The 20,037-nt window shown below is 36.3% G+C and overlaps 1 protein-coding gene across 1 annotated transcript in view; it reads left to right on the top strand.

The window, feature by feature from the left end:
• Ush2a (usherin) overlaps positions 1 to 20,037 on the top strand; it is a 763,436-nt gene that overhangs the window by 619,662 nt on the left and 123,737 nt on the right. The window contains exons 52-55 of the mRNA XM_046438452.2: positions 398 to 595; positions 1,594 to 1,748; positions 4,097 to 4,295; positions 18,911 to 19,018. Of these exons, the coding sequence (XP_046294408.1) occupies positions 398 to 595; positions 1,594 to 1,748; positions 4,097 to 4,295; positions 18,911 to 19,018 (660 nt within the window). The remainder of the gene's footprint in view (positions 1 to 397; positions 596 to 1,593; positions 1,749 to 4,096; positions 4,296 to 18,910; positions 19,019 to 20,037) is intronic.

Below are 20,037 nucleotides of genomic sequence, written 5' to 3'. Positions count from 1 at the left end.
GTAATACTTTAAGTTTATAATAATAAAACTATAAAACAATTGTTGGCAAATCTGTCTCATGCAGAATTAAAGGGTACATAAATTTGTGAGCCATTAGCACCTAATCATACATTAGTCTATTGCTTTTATTTTTCAATTGTTTATTTAATGAATATATCTATATATCTCTGTTCAGAAATGGTGGATGTTGTGCTGTAAAATTCCATATCTCTACATCTATCAAACACTTGAAATACATTTTGATAATTTAGAAAGTAAAGATATTAGAGCTTTATTTATACCCAAAGAGAAAAAATCATAGTCTTTTTATATGTTTAAAGGTTTTGATATTCATTTATAATATGATGTAGGAAAATGAAAAGAAGAAAACCTCATGATCTTATTTCTTTCTTTCCAGATGTGAACCTTGAACCTTATACAATGTATGAGTACAGGATTTCTGCATGGAACAACTATGGGCGAGGATTCAGCGAAGCTGTTCGAGTCAGAACAAAAGAAGATGTTCCTCAAGGATTGAGTCCACCTAGGTGGACCAAAATAGGCAATCTTGAAGATACAATTGTCTTAAATTGGAAGAAACCTATACAATCAAATGGTAATAAGCTACTTTTAAAGTAGAAATATCCTAGTCTCATAAATCCATAAGAAAACTGAAATGTGTTTAATATACATATAATTGATATGCAGCTAACCATTAGGAAATATTTATTGATGAAGAGAACTTTATCTATATACTCACTAATCATTCACTTTGTGATGTGGTCCCCATAGATTTTTTTGTCTAAATAGATAAATAAATAAATAAATACAAGATCCTTGAATCCTAGTATATATCTGAGCTGCTTTCAAATAAATAAAGGAGATTCAAGGAAGGCAAAATAGTTTTAATATTGAAAATAAATTTGTTATAGAGTGATAGAAAATAAGCAAAATTGATACTTTGATTACCTATATCAAGAATCTGCGTCCTAGAGGGAGCATGGGAGGAATAGACGAATGGTAGGACAGAGGGGATGGAGGAGAAGGGAGGGGGTATGGGGTAATTAATGATGGTGGAATGTTATGATCATTATTATCCAAAGTACAGGTATGAAGACATGAGTTGGTGTGAATATACTATGTATACAACCAGAGATATGAAAAATTGTGCTCTATATATGTAATAAGAATTATAATACATTCTGCTGTCATATATAAATTTTAAAAATGCACCCTTCCTGATAGTAAAGAACTGTTTGATTATAGCAATATAAAAAATTTAGGGTATGGAAGCAGGAAAGAGGGTACGAGGAAAGATGGTGGAATGAGATAGACATCATTACCCTAGGTACATGTATGACTGCACATATGGTGTGACACTATCGTGTACAATCAGAAAACTGAAAAGTTGTGCTGCAATTGTGTACAATGAATCAAAATGCATTCTTCTGTCCTATATATCTAATTAAAATGAATAAATTTTAAAAAATAACAAATTAGAGCTCAATGACGCTATGGTATCCTACTTCTTTAGAACACTAAGACATGTTAGTTGTTTGCAAATGGTTAACATGATATGATAGTCAAGTGCAGCCATTTCTCTGTGTCTTTTAGGTCCTGTTATTTACTACATTCTTCTCCGAGATGGAATTGAACATTTCCGGGGAACATCGTTGAGCTTTTCTGACACAAATGGAATTCATCCATTTCAGGAGTACTCATACCAGCTGAAGGCTTGCACGGTTGCTGGTTGCACTTCCAGCCGTGAGGTAAGGGGAGTTGCCTGAACTCTGAAAAAAAGGGTTCATTTGAGGTTTGTGTGAAGGTCCTCTCCATTAACAGATAACATTGCCCCATCCCAGTCATGTTGAGTAGGGTGCTCATGTGTCACCTTAACTGGGTGCTAATACTTAAGCCTGAAAGAAGAGATGCCTGTAAGGGACATTTAACCAAACATCAATGTTTTATTAATACAATACAAAATCTTGAACCAATATCAACTTCTCATTAACACTCTTCTCTCACCAATTTCTTTAGATAATTGCCATCTTGATATGATTTTGTCATAGCCAAACATGTTGAGACTTGATTCCAACGTTAAGAGGTGGTGGGACGTTTCAGAGGAGTTTAAGTCATGAGAGATCCACTTTATAAAGGGATAAAGACCTTCTTGTCTTGGGGAAGTGGGTTCTCACTCTCATGGGTTGGATAGTTACCATGAGAGTGGGTTGTTATAAAGCGAGGTTGCCTCTTGTGTTTTTCTTTCACACAGACTGCTTACCCTTTTACTTTCTGTCATGAGTCAAGACAGCACAAAGGCCCTCCCCAGATGTGAACATGTGATATTGGACTTTCCAGCTTCTAGAACCATGAGCCTACACACACACACACACTCACACACACACACTTCTTTTCTTTGTTAACACACACAAAAAAATAGCATTCTTGGGTATTCTGTCACTGCAACAGAAAACAGACTAAGATAAAAATAGTCTATAAATCCATAAAACTTCCCCAAACATTCTTCAGTTGAAAAGATTTTGTATCTAAATAACACATCGACAAAAATTGCCTGCTCTTCAATTCAGAGAAGGACAGAAAATTCTAGCATAGAAAATAAATGGTTCTAAGTCTTCTATAATAGCCTTGGCAAGAAAAAAAATGAAATTCTGAATTCAGGTACCGTGGGACAGAACTGAAAATATCAGAAAGATACAACAGATAACAGTGGACAACATCTATAGATAGGACTTGATAGTCAACTCTACCTAGAGGAAAAAAGCAAATAATTATGTATATTTTCAAGATATATGGCTTGATACCACAATTTGTGGATAATGGTGTCATTCAACAAGCATATTTTTTAAGTGATAAATATTAAAAGTTAAAGAATAAAATTAATTTGCTTATGTTTAAAAAAAAAATGTAGAGAAGGAGCAGGTAGCATGGTTACCAAACCAGTAATTATTTGTTACATTACATGAAAATGCCTGGTCCAATGCTGCATTAGGTGACTGGAGTTTGCTAGAAAGATCTAGGCTGGAAATTGAAGCTATGAATTTTAATATGGTCATCAAAGGCGTTCATAGAGAGAGAAAGAAAACATGAATGCAGAAGAAAGAAAATCTCATGAAGGCATCTGGGAAGAAACAAACACTTTAGGGGGAAAAGAAAGAAAGAATCCACAGAACAGCTCTGATTCTTTCCATATGTTTGAAACTGGAGAAGAGCGGCGTCTTCACACACTTGCTAGAACCAACTAAAACACTCAAACTGATCAGCCACAGTACACATGTGTAGTTTTACTCAACAGATCCCCAGAAACATCTCTGTGCCTGGGACCATTGAGACAGGCAGCAACTGACTGGCCCTATCAAGTTATGGTCTGAATGGTCCTTGAACAATTCCATACTTTTTGCATAGACAAGGCTCCCCCCTACCAGATGTCAAAACAATTGGTTACAAAGTGAAATCAGAGTTAAGTCTGAAAAAAAACAAATGCGGCCAATCTTTGTCCTAAACTATATTTTTATTTTATTGACTCAATAACTGGTTGTTTTTTCATTTTTTTCTTCTCACTTGGTTCTTTTTCTAGAACATTGGCATAGACACTATAAAATCATCCCGGTGTCACAGGAAGAGTACGGCAAAGTCTGCCCATTTATACCGCTCGAAGCATATTATATGCAAGCAAGTTCAGATGTAGGTTTTGCTCCATATTTACTGGTGCTTAAAATGTACAAAATCAGGCTGTTAAAATGCAAAGACACTGATGGGCCATATGGAAGAGAGTTATCAAGAGTTCTCTAGGAAGACAGACTGCCAGCCAGATTTTACTTGTTTAAACTGAGGGCAGCACTCTGCAGTCAAAATTGTTGTTGAACCTGTTGTGATAAATGGTAGTCTGAGACTTATGTAATGTATTCAAGGTCAGATTTCATTGTTTAAATAGGATGGGAGGGAAAGAAAAAAAAAAAAAGGGAACTGCTTCTCCAGGCCCCTGCTAATGATATGCCAGGCCAGACCACAACATTTTAAAACAAAAGTGACATTCTCATTGATCAGGATACCCAGTGTACTATTACAATAAATTGCTGTTTAATTCCAATGTTTTCAGGTAGTTGCAGCTACTACACAAGGAGTTCCTGAGAGCATCCTGCCACCAAGAATCACAGCCCCAAGTGCAGAAGCATTGCATTTGAGCTGGAGCGTCCCTGAGAAACCAAATGGCGTCATTAAAGAGTACCAGCTCTGGCAGGATGGGAAAGGTCTCATCTACACTGACACCGCTGACAGGAGGCAGCATACGGTCACAGGTGAAAAAAAATGGAAAACCTACTGGAAGAGTCTGTCATTGTGGTTAGGGGGGCATAGCATCCCAGGGGTGTGTGTTTGATATATGAGGTCACTTCGAAAGGACGTGTTCTCTTGACATATGGTCAGGTCCCACTTATCCATGCTAATAGAAGAGCCCACACTGGCAGCAATAAGCCACAACAGCAGATAACTTCAGAAATAATTTATATTTGGCTTTGATATGCATTATGTGTAGGGTTTTTGCATCAGTATTAACTTTTTTTTTTGCAAATAAACAGATGCATTTTCATTCCCCAAGGATGTGCTCATTGATAATGGCAGTAGGACAATCAAGAATGTACTAGAAGGTTGGGACAAATCAGCTAGAGGTCAACATTTATCTACTAGGTAGATAATTAATATATAGAGCTAGTTGGCAGTTGACTGGTTGTGACTATTTGTGATTATTAGTAGTATTAATTAATAGTAATTGTATTATTTTTATTATATATTATAACACTGTTATATTGAGCTTTAATAATAATACAGTACAATTGTATTATGTTATTATTTGTATGTGATGATTATATAATAATTAATATGTTTTACCTTGAATGTTACTTCCAAAGAGAAAAGATGTATTCTTTTGGTTACCTACTCTAGAGCAGCATCTCTTGACAGACTACCTTATCACCTTGTTTTAATCATAGACTTCTGGCTGCTGTCCGATATTTAATTGTACATGGTCTTTTTATGACTCCCTCCCCCTTGAATAAAGACCCCAAGAGAGTAGGGACCCAGTCTAACTAGTTCAGTGCTGTATCTCTAGCATTTATAATAAACCTTAACATGCCAATAGAAGCTAAATAAATGTTTGGGGACTAAATGAATTTCATATGTGCCAGATACTATCCTAAGCACTTGACGTGCTCTGTCTAATTTGATTCTCATCACAAACCTGTAGTGTAGAGAGAATTGTTATCTCTGTATTATAGAAAAGAATACTTTGAGAGGTTAAGTAATTGAATTCCTGATTTGGGTCTACTGAATCATCCCAAAGAGTTGTGTATGTAAGTTTAGATCCTGAGACCACAGCTAAGATTTTATAAACATTTGCTTTTCCTATATTGTTCACTCATCTCCTTCCAAGACCTCACAAGTGAATGGAATCCTTCCCGTAGACTCTCTACCTTGCAGGGGGCATTGATAACACAGAATAATAGAAAATCACATAGAATTGCAAACAGAGCCAGGCATGGTGGCATGGTGGTGTGGTGGTGTGGTGGCGTGGTGGTGTGGTGGCAAGGTGCATGCCTGTAATCCCAGCAACTTTGGAGGATGAAGCAGGAGGATCAGAGGTTCAAGGCCATCTCAGCAATTCAGTGAGTCCCTAAGCAACTTAGCAAGACCCTGTCTCAAAATAAAAAAAAAATTTTTAAAAGCTGAGGATGAATGTGGCTCAGTGGTAAAGCCTTTGGGTTCAATCCCCAATAATCCCCCGCAAAATGCAAAAAGACCTTGAAAATGTGCCTAGTTTTTCAGGAGAAACAGGCTGTACTATGTAGGTTAAAAAACAAATTCATCATGTTTTGTTCTTAAATTCCAAAATTTTCTGATATACAAGAGAACATTCATTGACCAACTCTCCAGTGTTTATCCAAACAAGTCATCAGTCTGAGGAAGCTGCTTAAGACATATTTACATACTAGCACATTGCATTCCTTACCTCAAGACCCTAAGCTAAACCAGGGATAATGGGGAGACAAGTGCCCTCATCAATTCAAATAATCAAATTACTTTTGCATATCTTATTTCACTTGAAGAGAAAAATCACCACAAATGATGGAAATAGTATTGTTGTATAATAAAACCTTACCCTTATATAGTGTGGTTTTTTTCATTTTAAGTAACCATTTCCATTTTGACTCATTTGGTTCTTATCACAGCCCCATAAACAAGGGAGGTTTTTAATAGCCACAGTTGAAAGATGAAGAAAACTGACCTACTCAGGCCATCCGCAGCATCCACTGTCCCCATCTATAAGGAAATCCGAGTACTGTTTTCTTCCAAAAATAAATAAGTTCCCCACTTACTATATTCTAGATAGTTCATCAAATGCTCTAAAATAAGATTGCTGCTTCCATGATTCTCTCAGCAATAAGGAAAACTGACTGACAAGAATACCTGCAAATACAGTGTGGTCCCTGCTGCAAAGAAACTGTATACAGGATTGGGGTTTGGAAGGGTGTGAAAATCTAAACAATTACTCAGGGTAGACAATGGAATGTTAATTAGAGCTTTGAAAGCCAAGGTCCTGTGCATTATGACTTTGTACTTGTAAAAGGTATCACAATAAATTGAGATACAAGGCAAAAGATATTTCTTCTTATAGTATTGATTTGCTTGACCAGCATTGGCTTTGAATTGTTGCCAGCTATACTTGCTTATATGTTTTAGAACCCAGCATCTATACACCAAAATTCAGTTGTAATGTTCAAACCAGCAGGATTAATGACCTCATTAATTTTAAAATAATTGCAAAGGTTTTTCTTTGAATTCCTTCATTCCACCAGTTCTTCCTTTCATTGTCATTTCTAATCAATATTTCCATGATAGAGGAGGATTTCATACATACACCCTAGAACTAGAAATCCTCTTTTATTTGAATAAATATTTTAACTTTTTCCCCATAATTTGAATTTTGACAATATCATAAAATGGAAAAAAAAATCCTTTACAAGTCATTTGGTACATCTTTCTGTTTTAAGTAGATTTAGAGACTATTTCGCTCAGGCATATAGCCCTAAAAAGAGATTTCTTTGTCAAGTAAGGAAATAAACTCTCATTCAGCAAGACTTTACCAATATGAAGTTCCTAGGGGACAGGGACAGTGCTAGGCTGTAGAGAGATAATCTAAAACCTGAGATCTGTATAGTGTTAAGCATTTTATCTGCCAGGGAAAATTCAGTTCCATGGTTAGCTGAGTGACCAAATGCAGTACAGAAATATTTTATGATGTGAATGACTATTTTATTGAGTTCGTGGAATGAACTAAAATAATCAAATTTATTTCCCATTCCATCTCAAATGTTTGATGAAAGAGCTGCCTGAACCCCCTAGGATAAATGTTGTGATTTTCTCATCATTTCCAAAACCTTGGCATTCCCTAAGCAGCAGAGCACTAATGAAGCCGTAGTGCTCGCCTTCCCGGAGCCTGAAAAATCTAGGTCCTTGGAAATGACAGAAGGGAAAGCCAGCACCTTGCCTCAGCCCCATTGTCTCCATGCTTATTTTTAATTACCTCAAAGCTTTAGAAACATGATCCCGTAAATGCTTTGTGGGAATAGTGTCGAATGCACTCATCACGTGAAATCCATAAATTGCTTATAATCCTCTCAAGATGTTAAAAAAAGCATTAAGTAATTGAAGACAGGAAGTCCTCCGTTAATTATTTAGAGGTGTTATCAATGCTTTAAGTAAACTGAATCGTTTTCTGCTATCTCACTGAGCTGAATACCCATGGGGGCGAAGGAGTAGCAGCCATTGTCTTCTCATATTCACTAATGCAAACAGCGCAGGGCAGCTTGTCAATAAAAGACCTTTTCATATCATTTATTACTAAACACATCCATCCTTCCTGTAAGGAACAATCTGGATGTCAGGCCTGGCATCATTTCACTTTGGGTTACCCCTATCTTATGCGCTGGCCTTCTAATGTGCACTTAGAAGTAGAGAAGGTAAAAGGATTAACTAAAGTATTAAATCCACCAGAAAAAATAAATTAATTAATTGTGTCCTCTTTATCAGCCAGTATGATAAAGGCCAATGTGTCTCTTAACTCTAGGAAAACTATTTCCCAAATTAAGAATTAATTAAAAGTTGCTCATCATTGCATTTAGTTAGAAGGAAAGATCCACTATTAAATAAGCAAAGAACAATTTGCCTTCCTTTCTCATCCTCTTAGAAGCAAATGAAACCTCTTGTGCTAAATAACACACACCCTACAATATTCATTATAGCAGGAAGTATAATAATACTAATGTTATATTGGAACAGATAGGCATCACTGTTGAAAATGAGACCGTAATTTGACCATTAATAAACAAAAAGTGGAAAATGCTTTAACGGGATTTTACTTTTGGGTCACTCTGTGCTCCATAGTGTCTTTCCTCTTGGTTTTCATTACATTTTATTGTAACGTCCTTTTTTTATTGTTCCTATTCCTCAACTAGTAGGTAAAGCTTTTAAAGGATAGAGACAATAGTGTCCGACTTGCTACTGTGTTCCTGGTTACCTATCACAGTACTTAACGTATTCAAAACATATTTGTTGGAAGAATAAGTATTGAATAATAAATATTAGTATCTAAATGATTATATTGTTTTGATTGTAGATCCAATCCCATTGTCAAACACATCTTTATCTCAGACAAGGATGGCTACATAATTTGCAGGGCCCATTGCAAAGTGAAAATTTGGGTTCCCTTGTTCAGGAATTGTTAGGAATTTCAAAACTGTGAAAGCAAAGCATTGAATTAAGAAGGGGTGTCTAGGTACAAGCCCTTCTTTGACCACACAGATCACAGACCTACAAAATCAGCCTTGATCTCACAATCTGGGTTTATGTAGCCTCATTTCTTCTACTGAACCCGGAAGAAAACTAAGGTAGTGACCATGTCCTTGGAACAGCCACAGGAGCTTCTCTGATAATTGTGTGTGATTCTCTGGGCTGTCTTTCCCCACCTACTGCCTAAGTACTAGCCAAGCACTAGAGCTGTGAAAAAAAAAATGACAATTTTATTTCCATTTTTTCCAAATTTGAGGAAAACTAACTTTGTGCTTGACCTCTTGCAAAAAATGAGGGAAGAAGTAGGCTTGCATTAGCCATTCTTTTTCCCTTTTTTGAAACCTGCTTGTAGATACAATAGTAAAGCCAAAGAATTATAGTCATCAACTGCCTAGACACATTTTTAAGACAGAAAACGTTTCCCCTGGAATCCCAGATATTCTGAGGTCCTTTCCTGAGCAATCACTAATTCTGTTTTATCCAGCAGTGCCAGCCAGCCCCTTCACTCTGCCATGTCCTTGTTTTTAAACGTTTGCACAGCATCAGAATTTATTGTCACCTGATGCCACATGTTATTTTTAGAGAAGAAAACCCTGCCTGAAAATGGGGAGAGGAAGCCTGCATCCCACACAGCATTGAACAATAAGAAGAAAAAAGTTTTATAAAAATATCATTTTTAAAATCAAAAGCATGGGTCTTAGTGACTATCAAGAATGATAATCTCAATGTTGATCTAAATTTGGGAAGAGTCTGCCAACGAACTAGCTCATTTAGGAAGGGCTTCTTGGTATGAGTCTGATCACTAAGATACTGGAAAGAGGGGCCTAATCTTTGGCCTAGAATTTCACATAAAATACAGAATTAAGAATGCAAATTAGGTTGTGTCAGGTAGTCAGAACTGAAAGTCATGAGGTTCTCTCCTAGCATCTATAATTCAGGAGTCCCTTTGTTTCAATCCGGTTCATCTGAGGTATCAAGTGAATTCATAGAGTATTAGTGCAGAAAATGGACAGCCGTGCCTTATGGCTGTTCATGGAAGGGCAAGAATTGGCTTGACTAAGTAGAATAGGAGATAGTAGGATAGTAATAATTGTTGTGTGCATCAAAAAATGAGGACTTTAGCATGTGAGCTACTAGTTATTTCTTAAGTCAACTTCTGTAAAACATGTCATAACTTGAATGTTCCTTACCTCTCTCTTAAATAATTCCATGATGCCCCCATGTACCAGTTTTGAACATCTAGATTTTCACATATAATCGGATTACTCTAAAGTAGAATCCCGCCAGATGGCATGGTGCATGCCTGTAATCCTAGCCATTCTGGAGGTTGAAGCAGGGGATGGCAGATCCGAGGCCAGCCTCGGCAATTGAGCAAGACCCTGTCTCAAAATAAAAAATTAAAAGAAGGACTGAAGATGTGGCTCAATAGTAAAATTCCCCTGGGTTCAATCAGTGTGCCAAAATGGCAAGAAGGAAGGAAAGGGAAGAGAAAGAGGAAGGAAGGAGAATCCTGATATAACAGGATCCATCACAGTCAAGATTAACAGTGGCTGCCAGAAGTTTCTGAGAATCTTCACAAGCAGAGATGCTCTAGAGGGGATCATGTGGTGAGATCCCAGGCCAGTGAGGGCAAGAGGAAGTGCCAGATGAGACTGGGTGTGTGACCCAACTTATCCAGACCAAACATTCAGTTTGAATGAACTGGTGCCAGGACAGGTTATTTATCCAGAACATAGTTATTACAATACCTTATAACAAAAACTTTTATCTACTTTTTTTGAAGTAATGCAGGGATCTTAGCCCTGGAATTAATCCCTCACTGTGTTGATCAAAGAGTTCATGGAACTGAATTTTTAAATTTACAAACATTTTACTCACTTATGGGGTGCCGTGTGACATTTCAGTATATTTACACATTTGTGTAATGTTCAAATAAGGATGAACATATCTGTCTCCTTGTTATTTCTTACTGGTGAACATTTTTTAAATTTTTTCTTCAAGCTTTTTCAAAATATGCATTGTGTTATTATCGATGTATTATTATTACAATGTAATAAACATCTGTAGTCATCCAACTGTGCTATAGCACAACAGAACTTCTTTGTCCTCCTGTAACTTAGTACTCATTGATCAACCTTTCAAATTACATATTCTTTGGGCCTATTTAGTAGTTCTTTTGAAAATAACAGATGACATTGTAGAATCAGTGGCTGAATGCTTTGAAGCAGCACTTGCTGTCTGAAATTATAATGGACAAAGTGCCTTTTCCTGACTATTTATCTGAAGATTAAAAATTAGAAGCAAGCTGTTCTTTGTAGAGTACATCAAATGTAACTTACATAGACATGGGTTTTGTTTGCCAAATCATATTTTTATGAACCATAGACAGACTTTTCACAGTCTCTTTTTAACACACATTTACTCTTGAAAGTAATGCTACTTGGGAGTGTAATTGTAATGAGTTTGGTTATATTATGCCTCTTTCCTTTAAAAGAGAACATGATTCCCTGCAGAGAAATTCAGGTAATTTGCAGCCACACTCATCTTCACTATGCTGAAATGTTAAAGACTTGGCTTCCCTCCATGCATCTGCCTTTCTCTACTCTACAACTCTTATTTCCTACTCTTTTAATTCGATGCTGAGCACTTGAATGATGTTTTCTTTTCTCCTTCTACTCTTCGACTTCAGGATTAAGTTACAGTCAGAATGGTTCCTCGGAGACATCACTTTATTTCCCTCTTCTCATCCTGATCAATTCATGAGTAGTTTTCAATTGGTGTGCCCTTTTCATCGCCTGTTGCTAATATTTCATATATATCTCATTTTAAGGACTACCAATAGGGGCTTACTTAAAATGACAGCAAATTCCAGTTGAAATGTGTGGATTTTATTGAGTTTTACAGAGTCATATATATGAAAGGTCATTCAGTTCATGTAAATCATCTATGCCTGATGGTTGCTGATGCTTTTCTTATAGATTATTTCAATTGAGCCTATTAGTAACCCAATCCTTTTAGCAGTCTGAAAAACACCAGCTCTACAATGTGTAGAAAATGATAGATTTAGGTACTGTCTTTTCTCGAGTTAATTTGCAGCCTGATTAAGCAATTTATGTGCTCAGATTCACGGTTTAAAGATGGGAGAACTGAGGCACCTGGAGGTTTGCTCCTGTTCATGGTTGGTGAGTAGGTAACTCTTAGAACCCAACAGTCTAACTTGGGACCATGGCCATCCAATGTTTGTGCTCTACTGCCTGCAACCAGGACTCAGGATAATATTCACAATGAAATGCTGAAATACATATTCCCATTTGGATTTTTTTAATCTTACTGGAAATCTCCCTGGACTTTGAGTTACCTATGACATCATTTTCACTAAAGGGCTAGGAAGCCTGACCCCATTGTTCTGGGCCACGTTTCTTGTCCAACTTCACAAGTTTCAATCCTGATATCATCCTTTCTTATCTCAGTGATCCTACACAAGTTCTTCCAAATTTCTCTAGTTAGCTCCCTTATCTACAATGAACAGAAAATAATAGCACATTCATCAGGCAGTTAGCGCAGGTATTGATTGTGTTAATGCCTATAAAGTACACAAAAGAGGGTCTGCTTATAGTAACTGCTCAATAAACTTTAGCTGGTATGTTATTTTCATAACTTAATAGCTCACTTCCTCAAAAATGATTACAATTCTCGTAAAATATGTTTAATGTATAGAATCCAATGAAAAAAGAAGAATAGACAGCCACCACCAAAAAAGACCTGTTTTATTATATTTTTAACTTTACAGTTTTTATATTGGCTTCATGTTTGAACAAAATCCTTTAAATATATTTCTTTTAAGTGGTGTTGCAATGTACACAATTAAGATTTGTCAAAAATATTAAAAATAATATTTTAGCCAGGAGCTAAATACAGATATCATCCTAGCTACTTGGGAGACTGAGGTAGAAGGATCACAACCTCAAAGCCAGCCTAGTCAACTTAGTGAGATCCTGTCTCAATATGAAAAATGAAAAGGGTTGGGGATGTACCTCAATGGTAGAGCACCCCTAAGTTCAATCCCTAGTACTACAAAATAACAACAACGACAAATTTTAAACAAACCTGCTTCACTGATTTCTACCATTTTGATGTCTTTCCGATCTTCAGAAGGAAGATGCTTATTGATGAATTTCACTTTCTTTAGCTGTACTTTTATGTGATGGCAAGAACATAGGGCTTCCTGTTAAAGTCATAGGTTTGTTTGCATCCTGACCTATTCTTTAATTCACTGTGCAAATAGTTAGTTTCTTATGTTTTTTTCCCACCTACAAAGCAGGAATAATATTTCATGTTTTGCTAATATTCAAGGTAAAACCTTGGGCTGGGGATGTGGCTCAAGCGGTAGCGCACTCGCCTGGCATGCGTGCGGCCCGGGTTCGATCCTCAGCACCACATACAAAAAAAAAAAAAAACAAAGAGTTGTGTCCGCCGAAAACTGAAAAATAAATATTAAAAAAAAATTCTCTCTCTCTCTTTAAAAAAATATTTTAAAAAGGTAAAACCTCTTCATATATATAATAAATGACTCATATTGCTGCTAAATCTCTCCCATAATCCTGTAACTCTTTCTAGATTACATAAAGGGAAATCACCTAGGGAGGATGACATAGTACCAGTTACTGTGTGTAACATGTATGATCCCCAGGTATAGCATGCTCCTGTGTATTGGCAGATGACATGAATCATAATTTTAGGAATAGTAACATTTAGACCACTTTATCATGCCAACTACCACACTTAACAAAAGGATACTTATTCGCTCAGGAAAGTAAAACATCAGGTGTAGACTTTGGTAAGGCTCATTCAAGGCTGCCAAAGGATTTTGTTCCCTGTGCTTTGGGGTTATACTTTTAAAACCAAATGATATTTCTGGGAGGCAATTTCTTTTCATTTCTGAGCTCTGCTCCATTTTCAAGCTCTGATGGTAACTCCAAATAATTTTTTTTTAAAAAGTTCTGATCCTACCTGTAACGCTCATGATTGGATCTATGCCATGTACTCAATTCAGAGTGGCCAACATGCAAGGAGAATATGGAGGGGGGCCCTGAGTCATATCCACTCCTTGATTCATGTGGGGCCAACTCTAAATAAACACGAAGTTTGACAGAGTTGCCAAAAGACTGGCTTCTCCAAGGAAAATTGGAGCTTTATTTTAAAAATAATTAGGAATGGATTGTGAAAAGTTAACATGGCAGATGTAGAGTTACATACTTGTAAACATCTGTTGAAATGGGCCTGTGTACTTCAGCCCTTTGGCTCACATGGCTCTTTAAGTTGTCCAGCATCACCACAATTTGGGGTCAGATATAAACTGTTAAGAACAAACTGCCTATGAATTAGATGAAGATCTTCCACCTTCACTGGTGGTTTCAAGCCCCCATCTTTCTGGACTTTAATCTTTCCACCATTCACCATATGGATTTATTTTTTCTTTTCTCCAAATTGTTCAATTATCTTAAGATTTATCAAACGTCTGGTGACATCACAAAACTTTTGCTGTTTTTACCAAATCTCGGTGCCGTATATATAGTTATTTTATTCTTAAGTAACGTGTATTAATTATGCATATTAATGGGGTTAAATGTGATATTTCAATACTTGCCCAGACTGGACTCTGATCAAATCCATCTTTCTTTATCCATCCTCTCTCCTCCAGCATCTTCCAGACTCCTCCTCATCACTACTACTCTACATTTCTTGATACATTTCTTAACATCCACATAGGGAAGAGAATATGTGGTATTTGTCTTTCTGTGTCTGACTTATTTCACTTAATACAATGTCCTCCAGTCCCATCAATTGGCAGCAAATAACTGGATTTTATTCTTCTTTATAGGTGAATAACATTCCGTTGTGTATATATACCACATTTTCTTTATAGATTCATTCATCAGTGAACACCTAGGCTGATTCTATACCTTGGCTATTGTGAACAATGGAGCAATAAATATGTAAGTGTAGATGTCTTTCAGACACAATGATTTCAATTCCTTTGGATACATACTCAGTAGTGGACAGTTGGCTCAGATAGTAGATCTATTTTAGTTTTTTGAGATATCTACATGCTGTTCTCCATAATAGTTACACTAATTTACATTCTCATCAACAATGTCTGATATTTCATTTTTCTCTCCGTCTTCAGCAGAATTTATTTATTATTTTTTATAATAGTCATTTTTACTGGGGTGATATATCTCATTGTAGTTTTGATATGCATTTTTCTGCTGGAAAATTAAATTGAGCATTTTTTATATGTTTGTTGGCTATTTGTATTACTTCTTTTAAGATGTGTCCATACAGATCATTAGCTAAAATTTAAATTTTATTGCATGTGTTTTTGTTGTTGTTAAATTTCTTGTGTTTCTTAGATATTCTAATATTAATTCTTTGTCAGATGAATAGGAAGTATTTTCTCCCTTTCTATAGGCTGACCCTTCACTCAGCTGATTGGTTCTTTTGTTGTGCAGAATCTTTTTAGTTTAATCTCATCTCATTTGTCCATCTTTGCCTTTGTTCGCTATGCTTTGGGGTTAAACTTTTAAAACCACTGCCTACTCCATTATCTTGAAGTGTTTTTCCTAGTAGTTTCAGAGTTTAGGGTTTTACATTTAGATCTATTTTGATCTGATCTGAGCTGATTTTTCTACAGGATGAGATATAGGGGTTGAGATTCAGTCTTCTTCGCATTAATACCCAGTTTTCCCAGTAGCGTTTGTTAAATAGGCTGTCCTTTCTTCATTGTCTATTTTTGGCACCTTTGTGAGAATCAGTTGGCTAAAGACACATGGTTTTAATCATGGGATCTCGATTCTGTTTCATTGGTCTATGTTTCTGTTTTTATTCCAGTAAAATACTGTTTGGGTTACTAGGGCTCTGTAGTACATTTAACATTTGAGTACTGTGATTCCTACAGCTGTGGTCTCCTCTTGATTTGGCAATACATTTGAACACCTCTGACTTTTGGACTGAGGCTTTCTGCTCAAAGCTGAGTTCTAAATCTCCCCTTAATTCTGGTACCCAAGTAGCTTTAAGAGAAGCATAGTTCCTCCACCAGTCCCAGTGGTACTCTCTGCTAGGTGACTCCATCTCACGCAATTTAACACCTGTAACAAATTCCTTCGGCACATCCCTCAGTCTTTCAGAAATTCTTAAGGACTAACTGCTTTGCCTGATGTACCACCTCTAAAGAATTGCCCACTAGCATTCTAGACTCAGTGTAGAAAGGATACCTCTCAATTCACTTCAGAAAGATTTGTAAGGAAATGACAATTTGCATTATATATGTATATTTTCCTCTTATCCATTACCCTCACTACAGATACTTTTAATCCTCTAATCAACCTTCATACACTACACCACTGTGATGATTTTTTTCCCTAATACCCATCCTAAAATTTTCTTCAGCTGTTACTGCATGTCTGAAACTAGACCAGCCAAAACCCAAAACAAGGAAACAAGGCCATTTTTTATTTCTCAGATATTCCAGAAAAAAAAGGAAAAGATCTTGAGGATCAATTGCCTACACTTAGCAAAAGTGAAAAACAAAAGGTTTTTACTTTTACCAACCGTATTTATTACATCTGGCATTCAGAGAAAAAAAAACTAGAAACATTTATTACTTGCAAATTACATATTTTTGTTACTATTTTTAATATTCTGAAGCTAGAGAAAAATCTCCAATTCAGTGAAATTGATGCTGTGGGCAAGGATACTCACAGAATTATAAGGAAGATCCTACAGATGATAGACATCACAGCCTCACAGCCTGTAGCCCCACAATCCTTATGGGACACTTTTGTGTATCTGCTTTTCTTTTCTTTAATATTTAACTAAGTTAGTATTGAACACCTAAAATACTCACTATAGGGAGTAAAGACTAAAACAACAACAACAACAACAAAATCCATCCCTACTCTCAAAGCATTTGCATTCTAACAGAGAAAGCCAGATGTTCAGATGAGATGGTGTTACAATGGTCAAGACCCCCTTTTCCAGTTGTGGGAGTGCAAGGGGGGACATTGTCAGGCTAAATCAGTTTGCCACTACAGCATCTCACTTTCATTCCTGGAAATTCTCTTCCGTTTTCTTTTGAGCTCTATATTTTATAATCTTAGCATTTTCTCATAAGCTTTTATCAAACATATGTGGCTTGGGTATGGCTTGGATCTTTAGTCATATTCCTCTTCTGTGCATCAGGTAAATATCAAAATTATGCAAATCCTCCATAGCAACCAAATGGAAGATTATAATCAAATAAGTACCTGCATCTTATCACTAAATTGATAAGGAAACACAAAGGGCCTGAGACTGAATCCTGGAGCAGGTCCAACTGCAGAACATTATTGCTTTAGCAAAGAACCCAGACTCCTGCTCCTGTTCTAAATGAATCAGATCATTAATTTTTTTCTTCATATAACAAGCACCTACTTTGTGCCTGTTGCTGTTTGAAACACTCCTGGCTCTTTTGGAGATTATATCATGCAGGGGAAGACAAACAATAAATAGAGCTATAAGGAAATATCAGAGAATGCTGATAGATCTAAAAGAAGAAAATTATTTAAGGAGATTAAAAAAGGATAGCTGTCTTATTTAGATAGAGTGGTCAAAATCTTTTAAAAGTAGCCTTTCAACAAAAATCTACATAAAATGATAGGGTGACATGTGAATGTCACTCCACCAAAGGAATAACATGCAAAAATGTAGTTCAAAATTTATGAAAAATACATATAGTAATCATTGGATCTGTGCTATAACAGCTCAACTATTTAACATGAACATTAAGGAATGCTCTTTTTGAAAAGTTTTTTTTGTTAAAGAAAGCTTTGATATTGTTTGAACCAAAGGAAGAGATGTCTTATAAGTCTCAATATACCTCTTGTTGAATGGTGCTGAGTCTTAATGTTGCTCCTGCTAATGTAAAATACTACTCTGGGTATCCCATTTCATCTTCTCATATAAGCTACATGCTATAGTGATTCCCCATTTTACAGATCAGTAGACCAAGGCAAAGAGAAGCTACATAACTTGTCCAAGGTCACCAGCCAGAGTGGTGAAATATAACAATATACAACTTCTGTTGTAAATGGATTGTCATTTTTTCCCTATGAACATAGTGAACAGTTACTGTTTGTATCATATTCTAAATACAAAAGAAGTAATAAATAATATTCTTCATCAAGTTATCCTTAATCTGTGTATAAAGGCAAAACCAACATATTCCATAAGTATGAGATGATACATTTGTTGCATATATGGTGAAGAAGTGCAGTTAAAAGATAAAGAAATGTTGGTTGGGGTTAATATGAACTGAATGTGGCTTGGGTCCAGAAAATATTGAAACTAGCTTTCTTTTTATTTTTTCTGCCCCTATTTTTACAAGAAGCTGTTGCAGAAGCTCAGGTGGTTAGCATGGAGAAGAGAATACTCGGGGGAGATTGGATAACTGTCTACAAATATTTAAAGAACTGTCATGTGGAAAAGAAATTAGATTTGTTCTATATGTCCCCAAGGGTGGGAGCAATAGAAAGATTTCACCACAATACAAGGAAGGACTTTCAAACAAAATAAGGAGAACCCTAGAGCTCTTTATGAGCAGAATGGGCTCTTAGGGAGATGAAGCACTCCAGTCACATAGGTGGGACAGCATCTTCAGTGACATTTTTAGAGGGGAATCAGAAGATGAATAGATGAATTACATGAATTTAAGGTCTCTTTTAAGGCCGATAATTTGTTATTTTTATCAGTGTCAAATGAAACTTCTATCAATATTTGCTTATGAAATTCATACCTTCATCAAAGAGTGTTTTAGGGGGCTAGCTAGCATGTAGCTCAAGAGGTGGACCACTTGCCTAGTATGCATATGGCCCTAGGTTGGATCTGGAGCACTGCAAAAGAAAGTGTGTTTAAAAGAGGGTGTTAACGTTTTTGCATATCACATCTACAACTCTGCATGCTACTTCTGGTCATTAATTGATGAGAAATAATCTCCTCAAGATATATTTCACTTCCTGTTTGTTCTTTCTAGGTCTCCAGCCATATACCAACTACAGCTTCATACTTACAGCTTGTACATCTGCTGGATGCACTTCAAGTGAGCCTTTTCTAGGTCAGACCCTGCAGGCAGCCCCTCAAGGTAATGAGAAAACATCCATGATTTGGGGGAAGAAGTTTTCATCTGGCATTCTACAGAACTCTATAAACACTTTCATAACAAACAAGGAGGGAGGAATAAAGTTGACAGCCCCCCCCCAAAAAAAATTCTGTGTCCCCATTCTCCAGGATTGACTAAACTATATGTGGCTTCTCAAGGTGAGTTTGGTTTCAGTTCTTTAAGCCTCTTAGATTTGCTTGTCTGCAGAAAGTAATTATTATATACTTGAATATGAAGTTTCTCAAAAGACCCCAAAATTAAATATTTCCAGAATTCCTTAAATACAATAAGCACAGTGCTCACTGCCAAAGTTGACTAAAATACTCACTGCCCTCAAGAACTTGTAATTAAGTAGAAATGATAGTCAGTTAATTACCCAGAAACAGATGAAAAGAGAATCTGGAAGGTGCCATTAAATGAGAAATTATACCCCATTTGATTCCAATGTATGAATTGTCAAGATCATTGTACTGTCATGTGTAACTAATAAAAATAAATAAATTAAAAGAGAAAGAACAAATGGACAGAGCACACATATTAACCTGGGGAAGGAGCGCTTACAACCCCAGCAGATACCCAGAAAGGTTTGATGGGGCAGGTAAGTTGGGGTGGACCACAAAGAACAGACTGTTGACAGGTATACAATACAGGACACGTCCAATCAGGCACAATCTGAAGGAATGTAATGTGGGCTCTTCAGCTTAGAAGGCAAATCGGTAATGTCTCTTAAATGTTTAAAGCTTAATTACTCATGGCATAGCAGGTCTGTTTATCAGCAGTGCCAGGGAACTATACCATACACACCACATGTACAAGGAGACATTTACCAGAATGGTTTTTAAAGTTGTTTGTTTTTTGTTTTGTTGTATTTTGTTGCTTAATGTCAGGGGCGATTTAGATATCCATGAATAGGGGAATTGCTAAGTAAATTCAGGTATTCTCATACTGTGAAATTCCATGTATCAATTTAAAAGAATGAGATGATTGTTACTATAAAAAGT

Source organism: Marmota monax, unplaced genomic scaffold (genome assembly GCF_021218885.2).
Source record: "Marmota monax isolate L192 unplaced genomic scaffold, Marmota_monax_Labrador192_F-V1.1 WCK01_AAM20220418_F8-fsc00118, whole genome shotgun sequence".
NCBI classification, from domain to species: Eukaryota; Metazoa; Chordata; class Mammalia; order Rodentia; family Sciuridae; genus Marmota; species Marmota monax.
This window is presented reverse-complemented; position numbering and strand designations above follow the sequence as displayed.